The sequence below is a fragment of the Cynoglossus semilaevis genome, chromosome 18, assembly GCF_000523025.1.
Source record: "Cynoglossus semilaevis isolate Cse_v1.0 chromosome 18, Cse_v1.0, whole genome shotgun sequence".
Classification (NCBI taxonomy): domain Eukaryota; kingdom Metazoa; phylum Chordata; class Actinopteri; order Pleuronectiformes; family Cynoglossidae; genus Cynoglossus; species Cynoglossus semilaevis.
Genome location: NC_024324.1, coordinates 8,378,699 through 8,406,503, shown reverse-complemented (window position 1 = coordinate 8,406,503; position 27,805 = coordinate 8,378,699). Strand labels below are relative to the sequence as shown.

General features: G+C 42.8%; 2 protein-coding genes and 1 long non-coding RNA gene across 6 annotated transcripts in view; 2 read left to right on the top strand and 1 right to left on the bottom strand.

Moving 5' to 3' along the window:
* Window positions 1-3,286, top strand: part of dazl (deleted in azoospermia-like) — a 6,188-nt gene extending 2,902 nt beyond the window's left edge. For 3 of the 4 annotated variants that reach the window (XM_017040860.2, XM_017040859.2, XM_025064875.1), the window contains exons 9-10: window positions 126-196; window positions 986-3,286. In XM_017040860.2, coding sequence (XP_016896349.1) covers window positions 126-170 — 45 coding nt within the window. In that variant the 3' untranslated portion in view covers window positions 171-196; window positions 986-3,286. 4 annotated transcript variants of the gene reach the window in all.
* On the bottom strand, window positions 1,232-6,956 carry LOC112488558 (uncharacterized). The gene is made up of 2 exons (XR_003052762.1): window positions 5,856-6,956; window positions 1,232-3,743 (listed from the first exon to the last, which is right to left on the bottom strand). It is a non-coding gene; the product is annotated as an uncharacterized LOC112488558 (long non-coding RNA).
* Window positions 3,823-27,805, top strand: rftn1a (raftlin, lipid raft linker 1a). The gene is made up of 10 exons (XM_008331471.3): window positions 3,823-3,905; window positions 10,471-10,620; window positions 17,103-17,286; window positions 19,702-19,810; window positions 22,117-22,732; window positions 22,822-23,025; window positions 23,446-23,555; window positions 24,113-24,216; window positions 24,689-24,764; window positions 25,069-27,805. Exons 2-10 carry the CDS (start codon window positions 10,473-10,475, stop codon window positions 25,480-25,482), a joined length of 1,965 nt encoding a protein of 654 aa, XP_008329693.1. The 5' UTR covers window positions 3,823-3,905; window positions 10,471-10,472; the 3' UTR covers window positions 25,483-27,805.

Sequence of the window (27,805 nt, the reverse complement as noted above, 5' to 3'; positions counted from 1 at the left end):
AATGATCAGTGTGTATTCTCACTGACACATGCTGTTTTTATGGGGGCTTGTTTAATGGCAGCTGTTCACGGCTGTTCAGTTTCTCAGTAAAATTCCACTCATTCTGTGATGTTCGCATTTTCCAGAACTTTGTGGACTGTGGAGTTCAGACCGTGTTACCTGTGCTGTAGCCTATTACCATGGTGCCTTCTGCCAGGTAAGGCATGACCCAAGCCAGCAAAACGCATCCATGTCTATGAATGCTGTATAATCATAACTCAGTCAAACATGGGGGTAAAATGTCTTAAGATTTTGCCCTTGGAAATACAACAATGCTCTAGGCCTTTAAACTATATAAAGTTCAGTTCAGTTGTACCAGAGGGAAAAACTACAGCAACTTCATTCAAATGGTTTTGGTTTGTTGATCCAGACTAAAAAAAACAAAACAACAACCAATAATGCCGCCGTCCATTGGTGTTACCATAATACACATATGAAAGAGATTTAAGTACTGTTTAAACGCCCAGCATGCATTTGTGGGCAGCAGCTGACAAGCTGACTGACACAACTGTCAAACAGAAGGGACAGTGGACTGATTGATATTTTGAAAGCGAGTTTTAACACCTGTCAAGATGTTCAGTAATGACTGAACTCCACCAACTCTATGAAGATAAATTATTATACATTTTGCATATTTCTGTTGATGTTTCCATATTAATAATCCCATCATTTAAATCATTCACAAGTAAAAACAGATGTAACACACACATCTACTTGCTGTTCTATCTTTCTTCTCCAGCAATATACAGTTAAAAAAAGGTCTTTGGATTAATCTTGATTAATTCAGAATAAATAACAATTAGCATCTGAATAATCCGATTTAAATTTAGATAAACTTTAACAGCCCTAATTTGCACACATGTATTACACGTGACTCATTATCAAGGCCTGTGTATTTGGCAGCAGGGAGGTTGTTGGTAATATGGCTGTACATCTGCCTCCTCAGATGCTGACAACATCATCTAAGGCAAACAGGACAGGACAGACATCTTGATGCTCCACCAGTACACCCTCACTGTCTGAGACCCATTTTAACACTAAACTGCTGGAAAGCTTTACTCTAACTGTATGAGTTTGAGCACAGTCACTTTGGCTGCACTCTCTAAGGCTGACCTGTGGTTGAACGGCTTTTACCCACATGGATCACAGACTGCACCGGAACGAGCGAAGCACACTCATTGTCACCATTTTGTTTTTTTTTTCTTGTTATTGACATGCAACACTGAAAAAATTGACTTAAAATCACCTTTTGTGTCTTTATAATTCATATTTGATTTATTTTGGGGTTATTTGTGTTTGTTTGTTCTATAACTTGTCAGGCTCTCTGTATGTGAACACTACTGTATTTCGTTGAATGTTATTAGCGATGATAACAGTCTGGTTGTTGCAGCACTAAAGTATGTTTCTTGATATCAGCTAAGCCTCCCTAAAAAAATGTATTTCATTCCTCAATGTAACTTCCATAACTGGTCTTTATTTTAAGAAAAGTCGTGTTAATTCTGGACGTTTTCAATTCACTTAGTGCAGCCATTAATTGTGCCTGGACAATTTAATTTTAAATTGTATTAATTTTTTTTTCTAATTTATGTCTGGGCTTCACAGTAAACAATCACGGTGTTAATTTTACTTCCCATCAAATTTTATACATCTGTTCTGAATCCATATTAAAAACTGAATGAAGTACGGCGATGTGCAACATCAGTTCTGGGTAGTGGCTCACGGTACACGGTTCACTTTGGGTAGAAAGAGAAAAAGATTTGTTCTCGGGTTGTCATTTTCTGACATCACGTGTATAGTTTTTTGTATTCATTCTATCTTGTTTACTTTTAAAAGCAGTGTTGAATTAATTTTTTTTTTGCCACTTGAGTGTGTGTGTTTGACTATTTTTCTTGTATACAAGTTTGCCTCAGAAACTGTTTCTGTGCTGATGGAACTGATTGTATTCGAAGTTGCTTTGTTCAGAGAGTCTGGTTACTACACTGGTTTAGTTCCCTGTTAACTTTTGTGTTTTTGAAAGTTTGAGCGTTATTGTTTGAAAACATAAATAAATAAAAGTTGTCATTTCAGTCTGTGGAGCTTGTGGGTTTTCTCAACATTTGCCCTGAGGTTGCCACAGCCAATCATCTGCCTCCCACTGGCACCGACCTTTTTCACCACTACATCTGTGACAGTCTCTTCTGCCTAGCAACTCTAAATACTGCTCTCCGTTTCACCTCGGATCAGGTTGAAACCGTCTTAGTGTTGCATCACTGATCTCGTCTCCAAACTGATCAACATTTCCTTTCAGTCTGCTTCAAGATCTCGGCATCCAAACTTGGTTTTTAGATATATTTATCCCATTAAACCTTTATTTTATGCATGAACTTGACAGTCGATAAGGTTGGACGCTCGGGATTTCCAGACTGTTGCAGCCCCTACAAGCCTGTCGCACGGCTGCTGGTTTTCAGTCAACCTGGTTTTGCCTGTCTGCCCTGGCAACAAGCCCATCATCATCATCATCATCTTGTTCACAGAGCATTTTGTTTTTGTCACAGTCTGGTGGAGTGACTGCAGTCCCCGGGGTCCCCTGTCCGGCCTATGACCACCCAGCCCCCGGTCAGAGCTTTCTGAATTATAGATAAATCTGGACGGGTGCTTATAAAATATGGATTTTCTAAAGGAGAGCCCTAAGTAAAAAGGTAAAAAAATGATGGACATTAGCGACCTCAAATGCAAAATATCAAATTCTCCGGGTTACATTTTCTGTCATTACATGGTTGCAGCATTAAAGTCTCATACAGGTAGACATACACAACAAATTCAATGTATGGACGCATTTAAAGTTGAAGCGATTTGTAAAATAAAATAGTAATCCCACATCCTACTGGCCAATAGGCTACAAGCCAATTTTCCCCTTACTTTATTTTTGAAATATGAGTTAAAACAGAAGGCGTTGTAATCACTGCTGCGGACCTCAAGGGAGGAAAGAAAACCTGGACTTGTATGATTTATTAGTTTTGTTCCCTGTTCCGGCAGTCTGAGAGAAAAACACATCTGACCTGGTTAAGGATTTCAACTGACCCTTGAGCCAGGCCTGGGACAGACTTATTAAACCTGGGTTGACCTTGACAGTCATACTTGAGAGTTAGTTTAGTGAGTATTTTAGAAACATTTTGCCACTGAATCTGAATGTGTGACCATTTGCATGGAACTTGGGACTTGGTGTTTACTTATGCTGTAGGATCGGAAAGCCAAAAAAAATAAAAAATAAAAAAAATAAAAGTGATACTCAATCATTTGATTTTAGTATGATATTATGCAATTTGCGTAATTTTGAGTAATTGAGGCCACCATCCACAGCAAAAAAGCAAAATATAGAATAAAGAAAATAAAGGTAGAAAATGTGTATTTATTTTTTATGCAGAGTGAAAACTCTTACGTTTATTCTGTATAAAAACAATGTGGCAGAATTCCAAAAATATTTTATTTTTTTAGTGTTGCATTTAGTCTGCAACTGTGGATTGTGACCCAGAGAGGAGGAGAGCGTCTCCTGTTTGACTTACCTCTCTCCCTCCACACACACTCGAACTCACCCACGCTGCTGACAGACAGGTCAGAGAGATGGACACGGGAGTCGGCGGCAATCAGATTTGATCCACTGTCTGAGCGGACGTTTAGTGTCTCTTCATTGGCTCTCAGCACATCTAGAGTCTCCGTCTTGGTGCCTAGACGTACACAGACCGTGAAGGCACCACAGAGAGAGAGAGAGAGAGAGAGGGAGACAGAGGGAGGGTGAGTGAGCGAGGTAGAGGAGGAGCGCACATCGACTGATTCCAGAGTCAGGAGTATTTCTCTCAGACTCTCTCAGACTGCAACTCCATTTACAGGTGAGTTTATTCTTTTGCTTCTTCGTCACCAAAATGCAAAGAAAAATGCACGCACTTCAGTTATTTATCACAGGTCTCTCGTTATTCCGTTTTTAAAGTGTTTCAGCCGTATTTTTCTTTCTGTCTATGAAAGATACTGTAAAAGTCTGTCTAAGTCTGAAAACCAGTCTTGACAGGAAGATAAAGGAAACCCAGCTCGTCGTTTGATTTGTGCGGCGCCGTGAACCATTATTTATCCGTGGCAGAACGAAATGAATAAGGCGCTCACCGCTCACTGTCACTGGGTGAAGTGATGTCAAGATATGCGTGACGGAGTAAATGTGCCGAGCGCAGATGGAAGAAGGCGTGTGTGTGTGTGTGTGTGTGTGTGTGTGTGTGTGTGCACGCCACCTGTCATGCATCATTTTCCCTTCACTAAACTACCAGCAGTACTGGGCAGCAACAGTTAGCCACGTGCTTTTGTGTGTATGTCTGTTACCCTCTCCAGGTAGAAACACTGACCTGGTCAGAACCACTAATCTGGTTTTACTCAGACAGAACCCATGCTGAAGGTATGTAGCTCCCCATCCCTGCAGGTGGTCTCGTATATACAATTTAAAACCCCAGGTCCAGTGGGTTGGTCAGTGACAGGACGTTATTATTTTAATGTAAGTCTAATCCTGTAAGTCGGCCAAAACTTTTGCAATAATAACAAGCAAAAGAGTCCCAGTGGCTACAACCATTTTCATTGAGAGATTGTGATTTTACGGAGCTGTCGCTAATTTGTGTATTAATTCACACAATTGTTATATTTAGGCTGAAAATTGTCTGTTAAGACTTTTATTTTTCCTCCAGTGAAATCTGCCACCCTGCGCCACACCCTTGAGCTCCCACTTACCCACACTGCCAGTATAACACTGAACATGATGGGGGGGGGGGGGTGAGAAACCCCCTGTAAAGGTGGTATGTACTTCCTTTCCCTATAAAATAAATTATAAAACCCATGTTCTATTAAAGAAGACTTCCAAACTACTTCTTAGAAGCACAAACTCTTCCGGAATTTGTTCACTGACATGATAAGTTTGAGCGAGCCTGGGAAATTCAGATAAAGTTGCTGCACAACCAATGCAGAACAGCCCAATCGACCCCCCCTTCCTTCCATTTCTTGGCAACAACAACTTATTTCCTGAGGACAATGTTATGTATTTTTATTAGATTCACTTTAGAAGGTTAAACATCTCTTGGTTTTGATTAGGGTTCAAGACAACGATGTGGCCAGGCTTCACAAATTAATAAAAAGAAATGCAGAGCTCAATGGGATTTGCTCAACAAACTTATATGCGGTGTGTGTTTTTCAGCGATGTGTGTGTGTGTGTGTATATATGTGTGTGTTTAGAGAGAGTTCAAGGTTGAATGCACCAAAGAGGAAACAGGAAAACCAGGAACATGTAATTTCAAGCCAGACTGCACCCACCAAATGCATGGGGCATCAATTAGTTACATGCCACAGCTTATCTATGAGTGCACCCCATAAACCTCCGAGATGTATTTGACAGCATCTGAAAATAGCTCTCCTTACTAATGAGTGGCATTTAATTTATCACAGGGAGCCCCCACCCCTCCCCCTGCAAACGCTACCCTGTCCTCACCCCTTATTTTTAATCCCGACTTTACAGCGTTTATGTGGTGATTTGAGGTATCTCAGGAGCATCCCTCAGTGTTTTTTAGACTCTTCCTTTGTTTGAAAACTCTTGTTTGTAGGTTGTGCTAGGACCTGCTCCGCACACCAATACATCACTGTCATAATTGTTTTCTCTCCTCCTAACACCGGCTCATTAAAACACAGTTTGAGGTGACAGTTTTGTTGCTTGAGGGAGTTGCACCTCCCTCAGGGCGGTTTGACACACTCCCACTCTACTCCACCTGCACCCCATCCTCAGCCAATCCAACCCTCACCCCCTCCTCTCTTACCTCTTCCTTCTGTCTTTTGTCCTCGATGTGTGGGTGGATGCGCTCCGAGGGAATCCCACTCCTCAGGACTCAGTCTGTCACCTGTAACTGTCAGGCAGTGAAAACAGTGAAAACAGACACAGTGTGTTACATGATGTTACAGCTGTTTTATGGCAACATGCAGAAGTTTAACTCTTCAAATAACTGTTACTGTACCTTGGATCAGATGAATGCCGCTGTTAAAAAGGCCAAGTACTCCTTACATCCACAGTTACTGTCCTAACCATTAGGAGTTACGGCTTCCAAGCGGTCCCATAAATTCCCATAATAAAGAACACTGGACGCCAGCAGTGACAGCTTTATTCGCTCTTAGTTGCTGTAAGTCAGTTCAGTGCATCAGGTGCAAAAGTGAGAGGAGAAAGAATTTATATTACAGCTTAGGCCGTGAAATAGTGAGAGAGAGCTTCTTGACAGTAAACGTCTGTAATTACTGGCCTCTAGCTGTCATCTGGGGTACAACCCCACATGTTATTAATAAATAATTTTTTAAAAATTAAGCCGGTAAGAATTTCCTAAAAGGGGTGTTAGGTTTAAGTTATTAGAAATAATTGTTGCTGAAACTAATAGATTAAAACGTCAGATTAGCCCCTGATTATCTGCCCATTTATTCTGACCCCCACTTAACATTTTCCCAAATGCCTCTCACTGGAACGACTCTTGGTTTTTATGCTAATGCTAAATTTGTCATTAGCATAATACATGAATGAGAGGAAATGCATTATGAAAGGAATAGGACGTCAACGCCAACATGTACAGTGAGACATTATTATAATATGACCAAGGAATAAAGAGAGATGAAATGCTTTTTCTTCTTAGCTATGTTGCTATATGCATAAAGTCAATCTCTCTTAGTTAAACTGTTATACTACAAATGTGATATATCACCAGCAGCAGAACCAAAATGTGTTTATGTGTACTTCTGATGGTAATACTCTGTATCTTTACTCTCTAACGAGAAGCTCTCTGGTACTCTCTGTCTATCTGCCCGTCCAATCCTCTGTTTTTTGTTGTTGTATTTTTTGTTTTTTTTTTACTTCTTTTGTCTGTCTATCCTCTCTCATCTCGTCTATCCTCTCCCTTTACTTCTTTTGTCTGTCTATCCTCTCCCATCTCTTCTTGTTTAATGGATGTTTTTTTCAGCCGGTGTCTTTGTGTGTGAGCGAGTTAAAAAAATTCAGTTTGAAGTCGACGTGTACAGAAAAAGGGCCTGGTAGAAAATATAAAAGGCCTTAGGTTTTGAACTGGAGTTTGTGCTTTGAGCTTTATCTTTGACACTGTGTGCCATAAGAGAAGACTTTATTATGTTTCCACTCTTTGGAAAGATGTTTGATGAAGTGACAATTGCTAGCACTAGCATCAAGGTGGACGGCCAAGAGGAAACAGTTTTTCCTCCATAGTTTCCATAATTTATCAGCACTAATATCAGTATTTCTGGGAATTGGGATTAAAACACTTTGGAAAGCCTGGAAAAATTGGAAGACACTCACGGCTGATTGCAACATCCCTGATGTTGGCAAGACATCCGCTCTGTCATGTTTGAACTACTCCTACTTTTTTGTGTAATATTTCACTTCTTTATCCCCGTCTCCTCACCAGTCAGAGAAGACGCCAACAAAACAGCCTGACATTAACCTATCAGTGTTCCTGCAGCAGACAGAGCATCATTAAACATGCGCCTGAAGGGGGAAACGTCGGGGAGTGGATCTACATACTCTGACTTAGACACAACCCAGAGCCCACTTGGCTGGTTGGCTGGCTCCCTGTCTGTCTGGAGACATTAAAGTAGTTTTATGGGACTTAACAGGCTCAGCAGGGGAGCATTTCTGCTGCAAAAGCTCATTGAGCCACGAGACAGAGAGACTGAATGGAGGGAGAAGGGGAAGGTAGGATGGGCCAAGTTGGAAGGTCTGCAAAAAATAAAACGTACTGTGGGCAGGGAGCGTTAGCAAATTGTGCAAGAGAACATAAGGTAACATTATGATGTAATGAGTCTGACAGGAGGGATCGAAGAGGGCACAATGGAGTGGAGATAGAGAGGTTCGGGGAAGGGATCGAACTTAAGTTGCTGAAGTGACTGCAAGGGGGAAGTGAAAGATAATGACGGATGGAAATTGGAGTTCCTTTAATCAGATGGACACAAAAGGAAAAAAGGTAAAAAAAAAAAGAAAAAAAAAAGAAGGAAATGTTTCCCAGGAGACCAATCAGGAGCTATTGTGGCATCTGAAAAACGGGAGTTGTCCTTCCACTGAGGATGGTGGACAGGAGCCTAGGAAAAAATGGCTGATTAGGGCTAGCGGGTCAGACAAGGAGGAAGAGAAGCTGAAGAAGGAATGTTGTTTAGTTCATGACTTCTAGGAGGGCGGTTGATAGGCCAAGAGGGAAAGTATGGTGGGAGGAGGAGAGGCAGAGAGAGAGAGAGAGAGAGAGAGAGAGAGAGAGAGAGAGAGAGAGAGAGAGAGAGAGAGAGACTCTGTTCCACTTATTCTCCCATTTACTTCATTTCCCCCGTCATGTAACCAGATTATGTTTAAATGTATCTAGTCATAACGGCTTATTTGTCTTGTGTACATTTAAAATACGGTTTCTTAATATACACAAGACACTACTGTAGCACTTACACTAATTATGCAAGACAGTCACACATGAGGTCTAAGTGCTTTGGCTCACGTGCGAGCTAAGGTATTTGTACAGTAAATGTGTTTGTTATACAGCTTTTAAATTAAACTGTTTAAGGCCCGAGTACGAGAGAAGTTACGTCTGGGTCAGAGTAAGGAATGTGCATTAGGTCCAGTGATTGGTAAATAATGCATTAGGAGGTGGTTTGAGTCCAACTCTGTTCAGCACCGTGTTGTCTGACTAACACGTTCAGCTGTTGTTTTTGTCTCTGTATAATCGAGGACTAGCTAAACAAGCTACGGTTAAGATAAAGGCGAAAAGGCCCAACTGTTTGCTTGTTTACCTGATAGATGAAATAACACAAGATGACATCTTGAGGTCAGAGGTCAAGAGCAGCTTTTGGTCTTTTGATTTAATACAGTAGGTAATGAATAAATCATTTTTTACAGTCGAGATTGAAGAAGGTAACTGCCAGGACGACACACTGGCCCAACCTTGATACAGCTTTTCTTTATCGTACTGTATCAAAATAATGTCCTCCTAAAAAGGTCATTGTCTTTTTTAGATGTTGGTAAAAAAATCTAATTTAAACTCTAAAACTAATCTTCCATTGAATTCCCAGTGCTGTCTGATTGTACGCCACTTTTAATCTGCTGTGTCTAACCTCCTGCTTACATCCTCTTGATCATTTCATCAGCCACCATAAGCAAGACTGACATTCACCTAAATTCAAATGTAACCATTTTTTAACCTAGACCCTCGAACCATGTGCAACAAAGTGGCCACAACCCACAGGGTAACCCACTCAGTTTTGTCTGGATTACAAAAAAGTCCCCAGAGGGTGTGTGTATACTCCTGATCCAAGTCCCCACTGCGATGTAACTAGACCACACAAATACGCACAAACACACACACCTAATGTAGTCTGTTTGGATCGTTAGCCCAGTTAACGTCCATGCGCTCGGCCCGTTGGGAGCAGTGGCGTTGTCTGTACTCCCAAAACAGAGACGGGGACACAGACATAAAACTGCCCCAGGGAAAACACACAGACACGCACACACACAACGACGCGAGTCGTCCGAGCAGTGCCAGACAGGGAGGATATTAATCGTAACTGGTTTCATCGCTGTCATATTAGATTAGCTTAATGAAATCTGACCGCGCCCCAATTTCCTCGTCCCTCACCCTTTTTCTGTCTCGTCCTGTCATTTTATCCTTCTGCCAATTTGTAATTCTGATTTGTGCTTCTATCCTGTCCTGTTTTTTCCCCCTTCCTCTATATGTAACTGACATGGCCGGCTCTAAATTGCCTGCTGAAAGTCAGGAGCCGAGGAAATTTCAGGAGAAATTTTAAGCCCCCATCCACGGATTGGCCAATCAACATTTGGTGAGCGTACGCTCTGAGCCTTAAACCTTAGGGAAGTCTTAGAATAACACCGTTTTTTTTCTTTGTGTTCCAAGAATACAACATGGTTACATTTGAAACTCTGGCTTCCTCCTCCCTCCTCTGCTGTCCTCGTGTATATTTCCTCACAGCGTTTTGCTTGACGGAGCAGGAAATCAGTCTCATTTCGGCTTTAATTCGTTCTGATCAAACATGTCACTACCAATCAACCCTATTTGATTAGGAGACGCTCGTATCGCTGCCTGCCAAGCAGGTAATGGCTGATGCTCATATTTCAGTATTGTTGCTGCTTGTGTGTGTGTGTGTGTGTGTGTGTGTGTGTACGAGAGAGACAGTGAAAGAGTGAGTGTGTTAAAGTTAGATGAGCTCATTCTTCTGTACAAGCTCACACACGAGCGAAAGCATGATAAAAGCCTGTGTGTGACTTTCTTGCATACATTACAGTAAGTGCTAAAGTCTTGTGTATATTTAGAAACACTTTCTGAGCAAGCTTTTGTTGGCGCCTGTCTCAATTTATTTTATTTTTTACCCTGATATGATCTAATTTCCGCACAGACATGGGGTGTAGGCTGCCAAAGCTACGGAAGACAGAAGAGAGGAGAAGCCCAGGAAACATCTACTCCACTCTCCGGAGGCCTCAGGTGGAGACTAAAGTGGGAGTGTCGTACACCTACCACTTTCTGGATTTCCTGTTGGGGAAAGAAGGTATGAATAATACAATATATCACAAGTGCTCTCCCAGTTTGACAGTTGCCTGGTGTCCATTTAAACTGTCTCTCGCCCATGTGGTTAGTCTGAGCCGGTGCAGCCCACGGGGACTTAAACATTATGTGAATTGATTGACATCAATAATGCATCATTTTCCCCATTATAGATTTTTAACATGAAATAAACCGGCAGCTCTCAGACACAGATTAGTTGTAGGTTATTATTTATTATTATTATTATTATGTCTTATAATAATTTAATTTGTTTGTAATTTAATTCCATTTTCTACCAACTAATTCTTCATTGCAAGGGTCACCAACTATATTTGTTTGTCTGGATAGAGCCCTCAGGGGCCGGACACTCAAATATGAAATAAAAATTACACTGTAATGTAAATATAGTCACAAATGGTTGGGATCACTGATAGTTATTTAAGTCACAATATGTTTTCTTTGACCCGAACAATTTTGGAATCCAGTTGCAGGCCAAAAAAGAAAAAAAAAAAAAAATCTGTTTTCAATATTCTCATTTCTTTCTATTGAACTTTACTCTGCTTTGCCGGCCTCCTCCTCCTCTCCCTCCTGCTGCAGTTTGTGTGTTCCACTCATAAAATAGCCGCACATGCTCTTCCAGCTTTATCCAGTTAAATTAAATGTTTAGCTCAGCAACTCTGCACAACTGAATTTTCCTCACACTCTGGAGCCTAGGGGAGGACTGGCTTTACACGCTGAAGTTGTGTCTACTTGTGGCTCCTGTTGCAGGGAGTTCAAGAAGAGGTCTGAGACTCAGAGCTTTAGCTCCAAAACCTCCCACTAACTGCCCCTTTAAAAAATCCCAGTATAATAAAAGTGTGTTCCCAATTCAGGAGATTTTCCTGAATACAAAATATTGTGTGTGTGTACTATGTGATTGCAGCCTCTTGAGAATGTTTGATGAGAAGCCTCCAGAGGCAAATGGTATCTAAAAATACAGATTTCTAACCAGACATTGTTGAAGCCGATGTTTCTGCTCTAAACTCCTTTCCCTTATGGTTTAATGCTGTCGTTGTTTTTTTTCTACATGCTGCCACTTTGTCATCCATCCTGCTGGTGCAGGTGCAAGGCACCGACTGAGTCCTTTTTGAAATCATTTCCAATGCAACAGTGTAACAGACAGCAGGTCCATGAGCACAGCCAAGTGGCAGCCGTCTCGCTGCCAATCAGATTCCTCTCGCTGCCAACCTTGTCGTGTTTGGCAAATGAGTGAGGCTGTAGTCCTGGCTGGGAGAAATTTGGCAAATTCAAAACGTTGGTTGAGCTAGTGACCAAAGCACACAAAAGACAGCAGAACTGACGCTCCTCTCTGGATGGTGGTGGAGCAGCAGATAAACTGACTTATGAAGACATCACACAGACTGTACACACCTCGAGGTCGTACAACCGCTCGTGGTGACTCATTCAGACTGACACGCAACACCAGGTTGGCAGGAGAGTTAGTGTTATCTTTCCAAACACAGGTGGGTCATTTATATGGTGAAGCCCTGACACAAACTGATCAGTGTAGTCCGATTTAGAGTTGACACAACAGCCCAGCACTGATGGTGTGTGTTGTTTTTGTGGCTGTGAGTGGGTGTTTGACTGCCTCTCTCTCTCTCTCTCTCTCTCTCTCTCTCTCTCTCTCTGTCTTTTCCTCTTTCCATTTGTGATAAAGACCAAGAGAAGTGAAGGATTCCTAAAGGATTATCTGATTGTTTGTGGAGATGGAGAGACCTCATTCCCAGCGAAGGGATTTGTTTGTGTTTGTGTGTGTGTGTGTTTGTGTAGGAGGCAGAGAGAGGAATCTGCATGTCAGTCCTTGACATTGAGGAAATCCATGGTCGAATCCATGCTTTAATTCAATTTGACTTCCGTTAATAATATTATTTCCATGCATGCGTGACATTAAGACTCCAACGTCATGATGGAAAACAAATATAACTGCCGGTCTGCCTCCAGGATGTTTAAATGTACTTATACAGGAAGAGGAGCTTACTGATCGGATGAATTTAGTCGCCAAACTGACCTTTGACCTCTCTTATACAATAACTGTAGCGGATGAGAAAGTGTCTTTATTTGTTTTATGAGCTCGAGCAGTGGTTTAGCAAAAAAAAAAAATGCCCTTGTGATTCATCCCAGTTCAGTTACGGTCGGTCACACGGACCCTGCGGTGAATTTTAGTGAGAGTGAAGAAGATTTGTTTTGTTTTTCGAGCGTTTACCCTCTGATTCACACACAAACTATTTATGAGAATTTTCGGTGGTCTAATCATACGGCGTTCAACCAAAGTCTCGTTCCACTCTCCTCAACCTCTGCTCCAGTAAACATCCCCCACTCTCACTAAGTGTCCGGTCATCTCCATTATCCTGCATTGATTGGTTACCTTGACATGTCAGTATGAATGTGGAGTATGAAATGTAACTGCCACATGTGACATTTTAATCCATCCTCCTTTGTGTCACAGCTGTGCACAGATAATGAGCAGAGAAAAAAAAAAACAGGAAGCAGAGAGAAATGAGACACGGTTTGAAAAAGGCAACGTGAAAATGGGGAAAGTATGAAGCCAGAAAGGCTCTCGCAGAAAAGTCGAAGAAGTGAACGACTCGTGAAAGCCACTGATACAATGAGCTGCCGCTTATGAAGGATATGAAGGGGGACACGGAGTGAGGAGAACAAGGGGGAGAGAACAGAGTGAGAGGTGTGAGCACGAGTCAGGAATGTGTGGATGTGTGAGGTGAGGTGTGACGCCGTGTGACTAACGCCGGTCTACGGCACCGACAGTGAAGAGCTGATCTCCGCTGATGACTTTCTGCCGCCCTACAGAGATGGAGAGCCACTCATCTCATTAAAATGTACAACATGTGTCTAATGCCGGTGTGTGTGTTTGGGTAGTGTGTGTTACTTTGTGTGTATGACAGACTTTCAGTGATTTAAGTTTTCTATCTGGATCTGCAGCTCAGACAAAACTATAGCCTGTTTATGAGAAATGGGTAGAGCCGTGTGCTTACAGACTAGAGTTGCAAAGTCCCAAAACATCAGAATGAGAATTCTTATAATTCTTGTTACGACTAAAACCCTGCTTCTCCAACATTCAGCTAAACGGGTCGTTTAGAAATCTATGTAAAACTACTAGTCGACAAACTCCCCCTGTTTGAAAAGGAAATATTTATTGAATGTATAAACAAACTGAGAAGTAACCTGCGTTCCATCTGGCTCACATATTTACCAGTGGTCGCCAAAAGTGATCTCCAATTTTAAATACTGATATTTAAAAGTGGACGCGTCCAAGAACGAAGGTCTGTGCTAGTTCAAATAAAATCTTCTGCCTTTATTTAGTCTTTTACTTAATATTTGTGTTTTTAAAGAGGTATTCATTTAGAAGAAGAAATAAAGCTGAGCATATTCTTAATAAATTGAAGTCCTATTTATATATATATGTTATTATTTTATTTTAAATAATGTCAGTATGCTACAGGACTGTGTGGAAAAGTGAGCCAGACAAGAATCACACCATCACAGTTACATGTTGTTTGTGTGCAGGCCTACAGTACAACACGTCATTGTGTTCTCATGCAGCTTTCCTACTCTCACACATTGTTCAACGCTGCGACTCTGCCTTAGATCAGACCGGTTCAGAAACCTCAGACGCTGACCAACTCCTGCATTCCCCAAACAGTGGGGAGCTCCTGGCTCCAGGAAGTTGATTATTTTACAGTCACTGTTTTGGAACATATCCTCACATTAAACCTCTGCAAGTCATTAGAAGGTTATTTAAATAAACGTGAACCTCCATCAGGCACAGGGATAAGCCTGGAGGGCCTGTGTGAGTGGTAATCCCCATGCATCACCTAGAAGGCTTAGTGCAAACTCTCTCCCTCCCTCTCTCTCTCTCTCCCTCCCTCTCCCATATGCACACACAAAGACATCACAGGCAGCAATACGTTCCGTACACACTTACCCTGATAATGTGTGGCACACATAATGCGCACAATATGCTTTGCGGAGACACGCGGTGTTTCAAGTAAATTGCACATGGAATTAAAACGCTGGCACCAGTGTGTATGGGAGGTGATGGCGCTCATACACAACTGTGAAATCCAGGGTCACAGAGAAGCGCACGGCGGCTGTCGCCTGGTAAAAGCTGTGGGTTCAACGTGAATGTAGCAGGGCAGGAATGAACAGCTGCAGACACTGCTGCTCCAACACTTCGGCTGCATGTTAAACAACTTGGTCGGCCGCGTTCTTGTTTGTATCTCTGACATAAACTCAGCATGTCGCACAGATGCACTCCCTTACCCCTGCTTAGTCTATATTTTGATACACTTGGAGTTTTCAATGAACATCCTTTGGACTAGTTTCCCAGTCCTTTCCCAGAAGAATTTACAGAGAAATCTCCACAATCACGGACAGTTTTAACTGTTATTACACTGTACTACCGTCTAGTCGACAGTCTCTCTGGGGTCACTGCAGCTTGTTTGTGTAGCATGTTAGGATAACTGACGAGTCCTTGGTAAATTACTTGAAATTCAAACTTGGCAAAACCTCTCTCCAGAGATGATCACATGGACAATTTAGTGTAAATAATTTCACAACTTACAACAACAGGGCAAAATATCAAACCATGATCTGACACCTTCTCAGAAATGCACATCTAATATAAGTCATGAGGTTCAAGCCGGAAAAATGCACAAACATGAGACTTAAATATGACAAAGTTTACCAGCTTTCCAGGAGGAAAAAAAACAAACAATATCTTCATAGAATCCAGAACCTGCAAACAGGTATCCAGTCAAGAGGCTGCAAACTAGCTTAGCATGTCCATCTAGCGTGATCTAGCGTAGAAGCCATTTTCAAGAATTTAATGTAGGTTGCTATGACATGGAGTTGAACCCTTCACCTTTTATCCCATTTCCTGTATAAAGACCAGTAATGCACAGCGCTGAATATTGCCGAACCCCCCACCCCACCCCCCGACCACAACCTCCACCCTGCTTTTCTGCCCTGAGCTGTTCCCATGTTCTCATTCTGGAACGGAACTGCAGCCTCCCGTTTTTTAAATCCAACACTTTCAGACGGTACAAATGAAGTTTCTTCCCAGCCTGCAGTGCTGCGTTGCACCCTCATAACTTCTGTGTTACCCTGCCTGAATTAGCCGCCACGCCGTGTCTGCATTTCAACGGTGGGTGAGTGCCAGCCGTGCAGAGATAATGACGGTTAATGACTGTTTACGGTGACAGGAATCGTTCTTAACCCCCTCCCCGTAACTACGCTCTAACACACCCAAGTCTCCAGCTGGTATTATTATCATCACTGCTGCTTCAGATAATTCCCCCCAGACAACCATTTAAGGGGTCTCTGGGTTTCAGACGGCCAGTGCCAAGAGGATGACGGAGGTTGGACTGTCTTTGTTGTCTTTTGTCTTTATGGTTTTTCTATGATCGTAGTCAGGAGCGTGTGTTTTATGTGTGTATGTATGTCAGGCAGCCTGTGTACGAGTGAAGGTGCTAGATGATGGAGAACAAATTGAAAATGAGATGGGTTGCATGTGTCTTTTTTTTCTCTGCAATAGTGTGTGTTTGTGTGTCTGTGTGTGCGTGTGTGTGTGTGTGCCAAGTTAATTTATTCAGGTTATTTTCTCTTCTGCAGACCCATGCAAATGAGACTGAACAGAAAAGGATGACAAGCATTCAGCCACAGACAGCCTCATCTCTCTCTCTCTCTCTCTCAACCTCTCTCTTTCTTTTTCACCTTCTTTTCTTTCTTATTCCTCTCCCCCACTTCCTATACTGCCATATCAATTCCCTCCCTCCCTCTCTCTCTCTCTCTCTCTCTCTCTCTCCCTCTCTCCTTGGCTCCACTCATCCATACAGCCCTTACATACACATGTTGCCCTAAAAACCGGTGAACAGAGACAGGGTTTACAAAGCACCGACCCCGAGAGAACACTCCTCACAAACATCGCTCTCTCACTGCTGGATTGGTGTGACTGTTTGCATCCATAAGATAAGCTCCGTTAACACATTTCCACTGTATTAAATGTGTGTGTGTGTGTATGTTTGCTGCCGTTGTTTTTGGTAGTAAGCTAAACAGTAGCTTGTTTGGTGCTGAAGCCACACGTCTAATGAGAGGAAGTGTGAGAGTTATTGTCTTCCCCTGTCATTATTGTGCGTGTTTTGGTTAAAAAGCATCGACGCAGGCGAGTGTTTCCCAGAGACGGACTGAGCCTGGTGTCAGCTGGAACAGTAGGATAATAGTCCTGCTGTAATTAGTTCCAGTTTGAGCGTGAAGATGGCACATGTTGTTCAGGAGGGAACGATCAGTTTGGAACGTTCACTCTGTCCGTGTTTTATTTCCCTTCCTTCTCTCTGTTCCAGCCTTAACGTTTTTACACACTGTTGTGCTTTGAGCCCTCGGGCAGTTCCTTTTCTGGACAAACATATCTCCATTTCCCACTCCTCCTTGCAGAGGTGCCGGTGTCATCGGTGCTATGCCTGTCCTCGGTCAGAGAGTTACCTGTGCAGGTGAGGGAACTCTACGCCCAGGGATTTGTCTTGGTGGCAGTCCACCCGTTCGTTCACTCCTGCGGGCCTCGACATGCACACATCCAACGACAGCTTCACCGAGCCGTGCTGGTCCGTGAGACGCCAAGGTACGGAAATTAATCAACAGCTAATGTGGAAAAGTTCTGCCTTGATTTTCTCTGCGGTGTGTTGTAATTAGGAGAAAAAAAGAGATGATTCATTTTGGGCCAGTTTGTGCCAGTGTAGCTGTTAGCTGCCGCTTCACTGCCTTGATTATTTGGAAGCCAATTCAACATGATTAGTAACAAAAATCCTCCTTCTCTTGGTGTAAAATTAATTGCCCATGAAAAAAAACTGCAACATAGGTTTAATTTTAGCTCAGTGACCCAATTCCTTCAGTCTTGGCTGTATTGATACACCAAAACCTAGTAAAAAACAAAACCGAGACATAGACCAGATCTAGTCACCTTGGTTTTACCATCAATAGAATTAATATATATACTGTGTATATGTTAGCTGTCAATTAACTGAGATAAATTCCTAAATTTAACAACAACCTTTTTTTCTATATACTGGTGGAAAGAAAAGGCAAATAACAACAGGTAGTTGTACAGGGTTTCCCCTACTATTATATCAGGGGGGCACACACACAAACAAACAAACAAACACAGGTACACACGCCTAAGCAGCACACGGATATGACCCAACTTGGCTGTTAGAGAGAAGTAATTCTTAGTGGCTGTACGGAACAGATATTGGTAAGTACGTGAAAAAATACATGAGGGCACAAATAAAGGATAGATAGATAGAGAGATAGACGAGGGAGCCTACATTATTTTCCCCATCTAAATGACTTCCTGTACAGACACTTCATAAGCCCTGGACAGCCTGAGTCAGCATGGCCAGCGTGGCATCAGCAGCACAGTTCCTGCCCTGCGTCGTTTGCCAGGGCAGGCAGCTGAGAGCAGTGCCAACTGGCTAACCTGTTTAAAGAACACTGAGGGACTTAAACACAGGATACCTTGACTTTGAACAAAGTGAAGTAAAAACAGGTGACACAGATAACGTGATGGAATCAGTCACTGCCTCTGGCCCTCCCACAGCATCTGAGAGAGCTGTTACTATTCATGGCTGCATCCGAACTCTTGATACTTTTGATTGATGATGCTGCCCTTGGAATGATCCAAAATGTTCCTGAAACATTTTTCTCTGACAAACTTTAACAATACAAGTGTTTGGTCAGACAACAGATCTATGAAAAAGCGTTCACTTTTCCAGAAATGTTTTTTCACGCTGCCTAATTTTGCTCTCTTTCTCCTAAGCAAACTTCTCTGTGTATAATTTCCATATCCTGACACAACAGCCAAACAGACGTGATGTATAATTCATCAAAAGATCCATAGTCTCTCCTGCACGTCTGGATTCAGACAATAAGGACTACACCGTACTTTGGTCGAATAAAAAGTCTCCCACAGTGACGAGGACCCCCGCGGAGCAGCCTTTGTGTCGTTGTACTCGGAGAACTTTTGTTGCATATGTAACATGCCGGTTGTTGTGAATTACTTTGCAATTAACCAGGAAATACATTGCTGAGCCAACAATTTCTGGCTCCCTGCAGAGTTCTGTGTGTTTTTATTTTTCATTATGAATTCAAGAATTACATCTTTGTAGTCAAACACTTACAGACTTTACCCACACACACACAGGCACATAAGTGCACAGGCAGGTGTGGGGCTGCTTCTTTGATGCCCCTCCCTCTAAGTGTTCCTGCTGCTTCCTGGCACCTGTCACTGTGGAGATGGCTGATTGCATCATCAACGCTCGCCAGAGGGGAACGGCTCAGTGAAAAAGAGAAAAAAAAAAAACCCCATCTCTCCATCCTTTCATCTGCCTTCTCCACTGATGGCCGCCCCCCCCCCCACCACTCACTCCCCTCCCTTTGCTTTTGTCCTCCTTGTGCCTATTCGTCCCCTTTGCTATGTCTATTATCTGCCCATCACCGCCGTCCCCTTTCATCAAAAAACCCCTAAAAGTAAAAGCAAAAAAATCTGACAGATCTGCTGTTTGAAATTGAGCTGCAAACGTCACTCATCCTTCAGAGCACAAGATATTGCTTCGGCCCTCTCACTGACCTCAATCCAAATCTGAAGAGGTCCATATGAATACTGCGTTGGAGCAGAAGGAAATTCACTTCTTTCTCTCCGTCTAATGAATCTATCGTGGCAAACGTGGGCTCGTCTTCAGATGGAAAACCCGCACTGTCCCTGAAATGACATTATCTTTCTGCTGTGATCATTCTGGGTCAATGAGAGCACATGAGCACGAGCGTGTCAACCAGAATATATAGAGTCAAGGCTCATTGAGGCCAGAATGTTACTGTTGACTGTACCTGCTTCCAGGTTAATGAAGAGAAAACAAACAGTGCGGGGTAATGACATCACAGCATGAGAACATCAACAGTCCATAAGAAGAAAATGGAAGTGAATTTACTGAAATATGACAGATGTAATAAACGGAGCAATGTGTTTGATTTGGCCCTGCAGCTCAGAGAAGAGCCAGATGAGGTGGGCCAGACAGCGCTTGGAGACAGACGTTTGCGTGGCGGGTCACCAGGCCGCTGACCCAGAAGTCATCCAGAGCTACACCAAGAAGGTGAGTTCAAAGCGGGTGCAGAGGCGTGCTGGAAAAAACCCAGTGACAGTCTGCATCGCTCACTTTTCATGAATTTGTATCTCCTCAAACACAACGTGAGAAAAAAAACCCCCGATCAGTGTCTTGTTGGTAAACAACACGGCAAGTATTATTCAAATGAAATCTATTAGCCCGAAATTCATTATTCTCAAGGCTGTAATTTTCAGGGCTGTACAAATAGTGTTTCAGTAATGATGCGTCTCTCCAGGGTGCAGACGCTTCACATCGCTTATTTCATGGAAAGGCCCTGTGGTGAACATGCACACTGACAAGTGACGCATGCAAAATGTCTTCAGAGGAAGACGGGAATATTTTACAGCTGCGTCCCAGGAATGCACTTCTCCATATTTGGACAAGGTGTATTTTTCCACAAGCCTCCTCTCATTATCTTTACCCCAACACTTTCAAAATGTTCAGAACTCACTGTGGCTGGAGCTGCGAGGTAGCAACAGAAACATTGATATTCATCTAGTGCATGGGTCGGGAACCTTTTTTAGCAGAGAGCCACACGTTTTAAAATGGATTTCTGTGAGAGCCATACAATATTTTCTTTTGCTCTGAATACAAGTAAATACGAGTATAATACGTCTCTGAAGTAGTAGAAAAAGTTATTAATAAATAAAATTAATAACGTTGTTATACTAACTAATGCATAAAATACAAATAATGCCACTTCTGGTGCTGATGGCTTTGATGGCTCCAAAAAAGCCAATGTGTTGTTGTGTTAAAAGAAAGCCAGCTACAATTTATCTGACTGCCAGATGTAGTCATCAAAAGAGCCACATCTGGCTCGCGAGCCATAGGTTCCTGACCTCTAATGTAGTGAGAAGTTTGTATCCATCCCAGATGACAGAACAAACCAGAAGTGAAAAAACACACTGTTCCTTCAGCACTAAAAAAATAAATATGTAAGGATAGTTAATCAAACCCAGATAGGATGAGTCTTGTTTAAACAACTTAAATGTATGACCTTTAACCTTTAGCCTATAACTGCATGTCTGCGTCACATGGTTAACCTATGGCCCTGGTATGCAAATGTCATTTTAAAATGTCTCACATTTTCCCGATGGGAAGTCATCGTGAAGGACTCTGAACAGAAAGTGAAGTCAAGAAGCAGGTGTGATCTGAGAGTGTGAAAATAATAATGGCAACTTGTTGCACGGGCCTCATCAGTATTCATGAGTGACGAACAAAGAAGAAAGAAGATCTTTACAATGAAGGGAAGGTTACAGTATTTTGGGGAGACAATAGTGAGAGCCTTAACCCTAGAAGACCCCTCGGTGAACGACGTCATCGCTGGCATTTATCTGCTGTAAGGTGCTCATGAATTAGCCAACAGCGCTGCAATGGGAAATTAAAATGTGCTCTATTGAGGAGATTTGCATCTGAACACCCAGAGAACACAAAGGGAAACCTGATTGGATGGAAACGCACATTACTGGATATAATGTGGCAACGTGACATGAATAACCAATCAGACCACGAGCTGACAGGGTTGCTAGATAAGAAACCACAGTCGGTCGTAGGCAGTGTGTGTGTGTCTCCTCGTTTTAGTTCCCTGTGTTGGTGTATTTTGGGATCAGGATTTTGACTTTTCAGGACCAGCAGACCTTTTGGAGGCATAATGAGCTGAAGTTTTAAAGATTTAGTCAAAGTTTAGGTCATGATGTTCAAATTCAATTCAGACTTACGTTAGCTGAGGTCAGACCAATCAAGAGAGAAATTCAGCCCAAAGAACACCGTCCCCACACAGTGATATTCTAACTGCAAAATGAATTCAGTAACATGTGTTTGTTGTGCACACAGGTTGTCGAAGCTAGTTAGGACTATGAGAGGTAAAGATGTGTCTTATTAAGACCCAGTGGTGCTGCAGTAACTCATTCCTCTCCTGTCTGAAGACTGACAGCCCCGACATCAACTGACAATTTACCACCACAGCCTCGGTGGCAGGGAGCGAGACACACGAGCACGCGTACACACGCGCACGGTTTCGGGTTGCAATAATGAGGTCTTTTTGTCATTTGAATATTTGATGGCTGCAGATGATTAGGGAGATTGTTGCCGTGTGAAAACAGGCGCTCATCACTCGTCAGCCTTTGTTTGTGCGTAAATGAGATTCTGTTTGTCTCATCAGTGCTGGAGAGACTGAGACTGAGCTCAAATTACTTTGTGCTGCTTTGATTGTCATCCTTTACCTTCACTTGTCGCTCGTGTGGGATTCTCGAGGAATGTGAAAGAGGTGACCGTCGTGTGTGTTCCTTCCACAGATCCAAGATGTAGCAGAACAAGGGATGATGTTCGTGGGCTTTCTTCAGCAGCCCGGTGGTGGACCCTACTTTTTAGGGCAGTTGGACCCCGAGGAGCTGTCGTCCTTGCATTCCAGCCCTTCACCCATCCATCGAAGCCCCTTCAGCACCAGCAACAGCCAATCAGAGCTGACAGAGTTACATTATAACAGCGTGGAGCCTGACCTGCACTGTACTGTACCTCAAGACCTCGGGAACCTAGAGTGTAGCTCACAGCATATGGCTGCAGGAGAAGTGGACTTCATCCCTCTGAAGGCCACCCAGAGCTCAGAGCTGGGCTCATACAGATCTGCACAGCAGCCTGAAAGTCCAGACGGAGTCCACAGATGTCCGACTCAGCAGCAGGAGGAGCCGCTGCACAGAGACTCCACAGAGAGACACCTGAACCTCCTGAATCAGAGAGAACGACCAGGTGACAGTTGGCTCAGTTCCCCTGAACTGCAACTCAACCATAGAAAGCGCTACAGCTCTGTCTGTCCAAATGGACAAAGCAGAGACAGGACACACAACAACAACCACATCTGCCTCAGGAGTACGGAGAAGGACAAGAACACAACTTTACCACCTGCCCAGGCCAGTGAGTACCCAGAGGACCGTCCAGTCTGAGCGGTGGTCAGGGAGTAGCTCTGGTCTGCGGCTGATCACTGTCTGTTCTTCTGGTTGCAGGAATCCAGCTCTTTGCACTGTACAACCACACAGGAGAACTTAACACCGCTCTGAGGTTCTACTCGCTAAGGGTTCCACTTCGGCTACAGAAGGAGGCCGGGCTTATCACAGGAGTGGACGCAAACTGGCTCGATCACATGACGCAACATTTCAGCAGCGGCGCGCAGCTCATTGATGGCTTTTTCCACCTCGAAGATAACACGGGTGAGACTCTCTATGATGGATGGGTGGATGGATGGATGGATGGATAAGGTTTAAGAACAACTGGTCCTCTCAATATACTTTTGTCCTGTCAAATGGCCAAAACCATGACTCTGTCAGCCAAGACTCGTGCTTAGATTCCAAATGGAAGCTCTTCTTTAAAAAAAAAAGTTCAACTTCAAGAGGGATTTGTTAAAGTTTAGTGGGAGCAGTGTTTGACAAGAGCTCAAAGCTGCTCCGGCTGCTGCCTGTAAGATGATATGCAGGGAGTCGCTGCTGCTGTGAAAGTCCACAGCTTACTTATTTTAAAGTCACTGATCAGTCCCCCGTGGAATGAACATGCTTAAGTTTTAGGAAAGAGGGATCAAGAGTGAGAGATTTGACGTGAGACTGAATCACAGACGTCCTGCTTCTCTCCTGCAGAGAGTGGGGTTTCATCTGTGGACAGCGTGTTCGTCTTTAAGAGCTCTGCGGAGGAGACCTCGAACGTCCGCTACGATGCCATCGTGGTGGAGCAGTGGACCGTCGTTGATGTGAGTCTCGGGAGTTTTTAACTCTCAGGAGATGTGAAGTCTGAGGAGTGAAGGCTTCAATTGTTTTCTGTGAAACATTATGTAAGAGCGCGGATGAGGGAAGAAAACATGGCTGATTTTTTTAATTTAAAAATAAATGTTATAGGCTTTGTTTAAAACGTCTGGAAAAAACAGAAGTTCTGCAATTCCCTTCAAAATATAACATTATAAAAAAAGTGCATTATTTTTAATTAATACTGCCAGATAAAAAAAGTGCATTATTTTTAATTAACTAATACTGCATGATAATCCTGCCCTCTGAATTACATAAAACAAAGTAAAAAAAAAAGCGTTCTAGTCTTGAGGATGCCACTGGTGCTGTAGGTTAACGCTTCACACAGAAGATGATGGTTTATACACAAAGCATTGACTTTTCCCCTCAAGATCTCGTTTACATTTGAAAAGAAAAAGCCTCTGTCAGTGGATTTAGTGACTGTTTGTGCTCATGTCAGAGATTAAATCTTGTTTTTCAGTGAACGTCTACTCCGATGTTTGAACATCTCTGTCTGTGTTTACAGGGTGTTGTGGTGAAGACAGATTACATCCCACTCCTCCAGTCTCTGGCTCCATTTGGATGGAGGCTGATGTGTGTGTTGCCTACACCGATAGTGAAGACCAACAGGTACAGGACTGTACACACGTCCTCACAGCTACAAAAACCCAGCCTGAAATCTTTGATAAAACTGTCGTGTGCTTCTTCGCCGCAAATTGATCACAGCCTCACCTCCAACCACCAAAGGCTCATTTTGTCTTTGTACATTTCACAGTCTCTTTATTCTCCTGTTTGGAACGCGGCCCGTCTCATTCTCTTTCGGGATTAGTTTTGACAGTGTAGTAGAGACACCCGTGACAGATGGTTGGAGATCTGACAAAATCACAATCATCCCCTCCCCTCGACATGAAACCGCTTCTGAAAGCCGCCGTCGTCGGGTGCAGAAACAGCTGCAGAAATGTTCACGTCGGGGAGTCTGTCACTTCATACAAACCGCCGCTAACAAAAAGTGGATTTTAATACATGTGGCAAATATACGAGCTCAGCGATTCACTGCAAAACACCTAGCAGTATTATAGTGCTGCACTTTCCTTTTCTGCAGTGACGGGAGTTTGTCAACCAAGCAAATCCTCTTCCTCCAGAGACCGGTTTTACAGCGCAAAAGAAAGGACTTCAAGGTTTGTGCATCTTTTTTTGTACATCTTTGCAGCTTATCTGTCACTTCTCTCTGTTGTGCTTGAAGATGCGCGACTAAATGTCACTCTAAATTCAACAATTCTAAATATGGGATGTACAGCAAATATAAACCTCCTTCTGAAAAGTCTAAAATTAGGAGAATAGTCAGCTGCCAACCGTACAGGTGAGAGGCATCAGCGAGAGGCTTTGTTGTGACTTGGCAGGTTTTTGGAGAAACAGAGAGAACCGAAAAAAAAACAGACAAGAAAAAGTAAATCGTCTAAAAAAAAGTCTGTTTGATTTCAGATGCTGAACCTCAGGGGTCGCAGCAAGGCGAAGAAGAACTCTGCTGAAGATGAGAGGCAGATCAGACACTCTGCTGTGAACGAGGCAGAGATGGACACTTTAGGAAGAAACACAAAACATGAGGAAAAGGAAATGGAAATGAGGAAGAGCAGGGCGGAAAGGCCGCAGTCTCAGGATGGTGGGAAAAACAGGGCCGCGGACGTGACGCATCAACACGGCTTCCTGTTCCTGTCGGGACGCAGGGGTTCTGTTGAGGACCAGGAGGAGGAAACTGATGTGGACATGATCCCTCTGTCCAGGCAGGAGAAGACAGTGAGATGGACAGATGTGTGTCAGAGCATCGACGGAGAGATGATGGAGAAGGTGAAGATGGAGGAGCGGATCAAACACCAGCTTTTCTCTGGTGTCTGTTGAAACACTGGGGACAAGACAACACCAGGTACCAGACCTTTTCATACAGTTCCAGGTCCCTGTGGTGGGAGCACAAACAGTTCCTGGTTCTACGGTTCCTCAAACGGATTCATCTTCAGTCAGTGAAACAGGTCAGTTCTTCAAAAAGAAAAGTCTGTTTGAAGAGTATTTAAAAAAATCTGTATTTTGAACTTCTACAGTACGAACTGTAGCAAAGACGTCTGTCTGTTTAGGATGTGAGTTTGTTTCGTTTTTTGTTGATGTGGTTCTGACGACGACTGTAGGGAACAGTTACAGGAAAGTCTCCAGTTTAAGCCTTACGCTGTCTGTGTCACGTGGTTTATTTTTTGTTGTATTTCTAGGACCAACTGTAGCAGAAGTTCATTCGTATGTTCACCTAGTCAACAGATTATTTGTATCTCATTACAGACATCAGTGTTCCTTCACCTGCTGACCAACAATAAACATTCATAGAGCAGAAAAAAACAAAACAGTGGTAGTGATTTATGGTTATTCAAAAATATATATTTAAAAAATTGAAACTGCCTCAACAGAGAGTTACTGAATTAGTCAGGCACCAAACTGAATCGTCTGATCTGACCCATGACTGGATACATCAAATAATAATGTAAGACAAAAACGTGAAATCTGGGTAATCTGGGTTTAATCTGGGTTTAATCTTTATCAATCCAAGACACGTGGAGGTAAAATTCTTTGTCGTCAGTTTCACAAGATCTTTCAATTCCAGGAGATCTGGACCGCAGGTAGGCCAGCGAAATACACACAGTGTGGATAAAACTTTAGTACTTTTCTTTTACAAAATGCCTCCTGTCTACCTGCAAGTATGTTTCTCAACCAAAAATGATTTAAAATACACAAAAAATTCTCAAATGAATCCAAACTTTTAGCCATGTGATTTCAAAACAATGAAGCCTGAAGTTCTACATTTGTGTAACCTTAATTTTCCTCTCAGTATAACTTTACTCAAGTATTCCAGTGATACACCAGGCCCAAAACATAAAGTATAAGTTTTTGTAACGTACTCACTAATTTGGGAACTACCATTCAACGACGAAGGTTCTGACGAAGACGTGATGGCACTAATTTATGACCCGTGTCTTCAACTGCCTTTATGGTGTGTGGTGTTCGTGCAACAAGTCCAAAAATGGGACAATAAAGAATTCAAACAGACCAAAGCGCTCTCCTTGACTTCGTTCATATTTCACACCACTTGAATAAACCGTTCTTTTCATACGGCAAATGAATGCAGTATCAACTCCGCCCGGTCTCGACGGCTGTCCCCCCACTGAGGGAAAGAAAAGGAGACGCTGGCTCTCATCTCTGAGGGATGTTCACTGATCCAAGGAAATGGGAGACCACCTGGAGGTTCCCATTACAGTGCACCATGGGAAACTCACCCGCTGCACCCTGGGATGAAAAAATGTTCGCGAGGACGTGCGTGAGAGAAAGAGAGAGAGAGAGAGAGAGACGGCGCGTTTGCGTGTTTTACGTAGTGTAAATGAGGGGAAGAGGCAGAGACGTGGGTCAGAATGTGGGCGTCGGACAAAACTTCTTCCTCTAAAAATACCTAGATGTTAGAGAAAAACGCCTGAGAGAAAAAAGCAAGAAACTCAGCAGGGGGCAGCAGAGTTCACTCACAGCTCTACAGATATGTAAGTAGCTCTGAGGTGTTTCACTGAGTAAACAGTACAGTTAACAAGTTCTAACAAATGGGTTTTGTTTTTTAAGCTTTACCAAAGACGCGACTGAAACATCTGTCACGTATGAACCCAAAGAGGTAAAAAAATAGTATCGCAGGTTAAAAAAAAGGAAAGACAGGATGTTGAAAATGCACCAAACAGCGAGAAAAGGCTAACTTATGCATTTATGTAAATTATTCATGGACTGGATATTATTTGACAAAGGTCACTAGGAGTAACAAATCCAAGTTTGGTACGGGTAGCATCAAAGGGGGGGGTGTCTTCAGTGGTCTGTGACTGCACTGACAGCTGTGGTTTCTGTAACCATGACTGTGAAAACCATTGTCACCTGAGGAGAACCAGCTCTCAATGACATCAGAACGTCTGTTCACAGATTTAATTCATGTAAAAAAAGAAGAAAAAAACAGCTCTGACCAAATACTTCTGTAAACCACTGCAGTTCCACGTGATTTAACACCATTTATTCCATCAGTCACAGATGAAATCCAAACACTCAATGATGTGTGAAAACAGTACGAGATACTATTGTGCGTATAGATCATTTTGTATCATAGAAAAAAAAACAAAGCAGTATTTTAACAAAAAAATGATGTTAAATAGAAAGA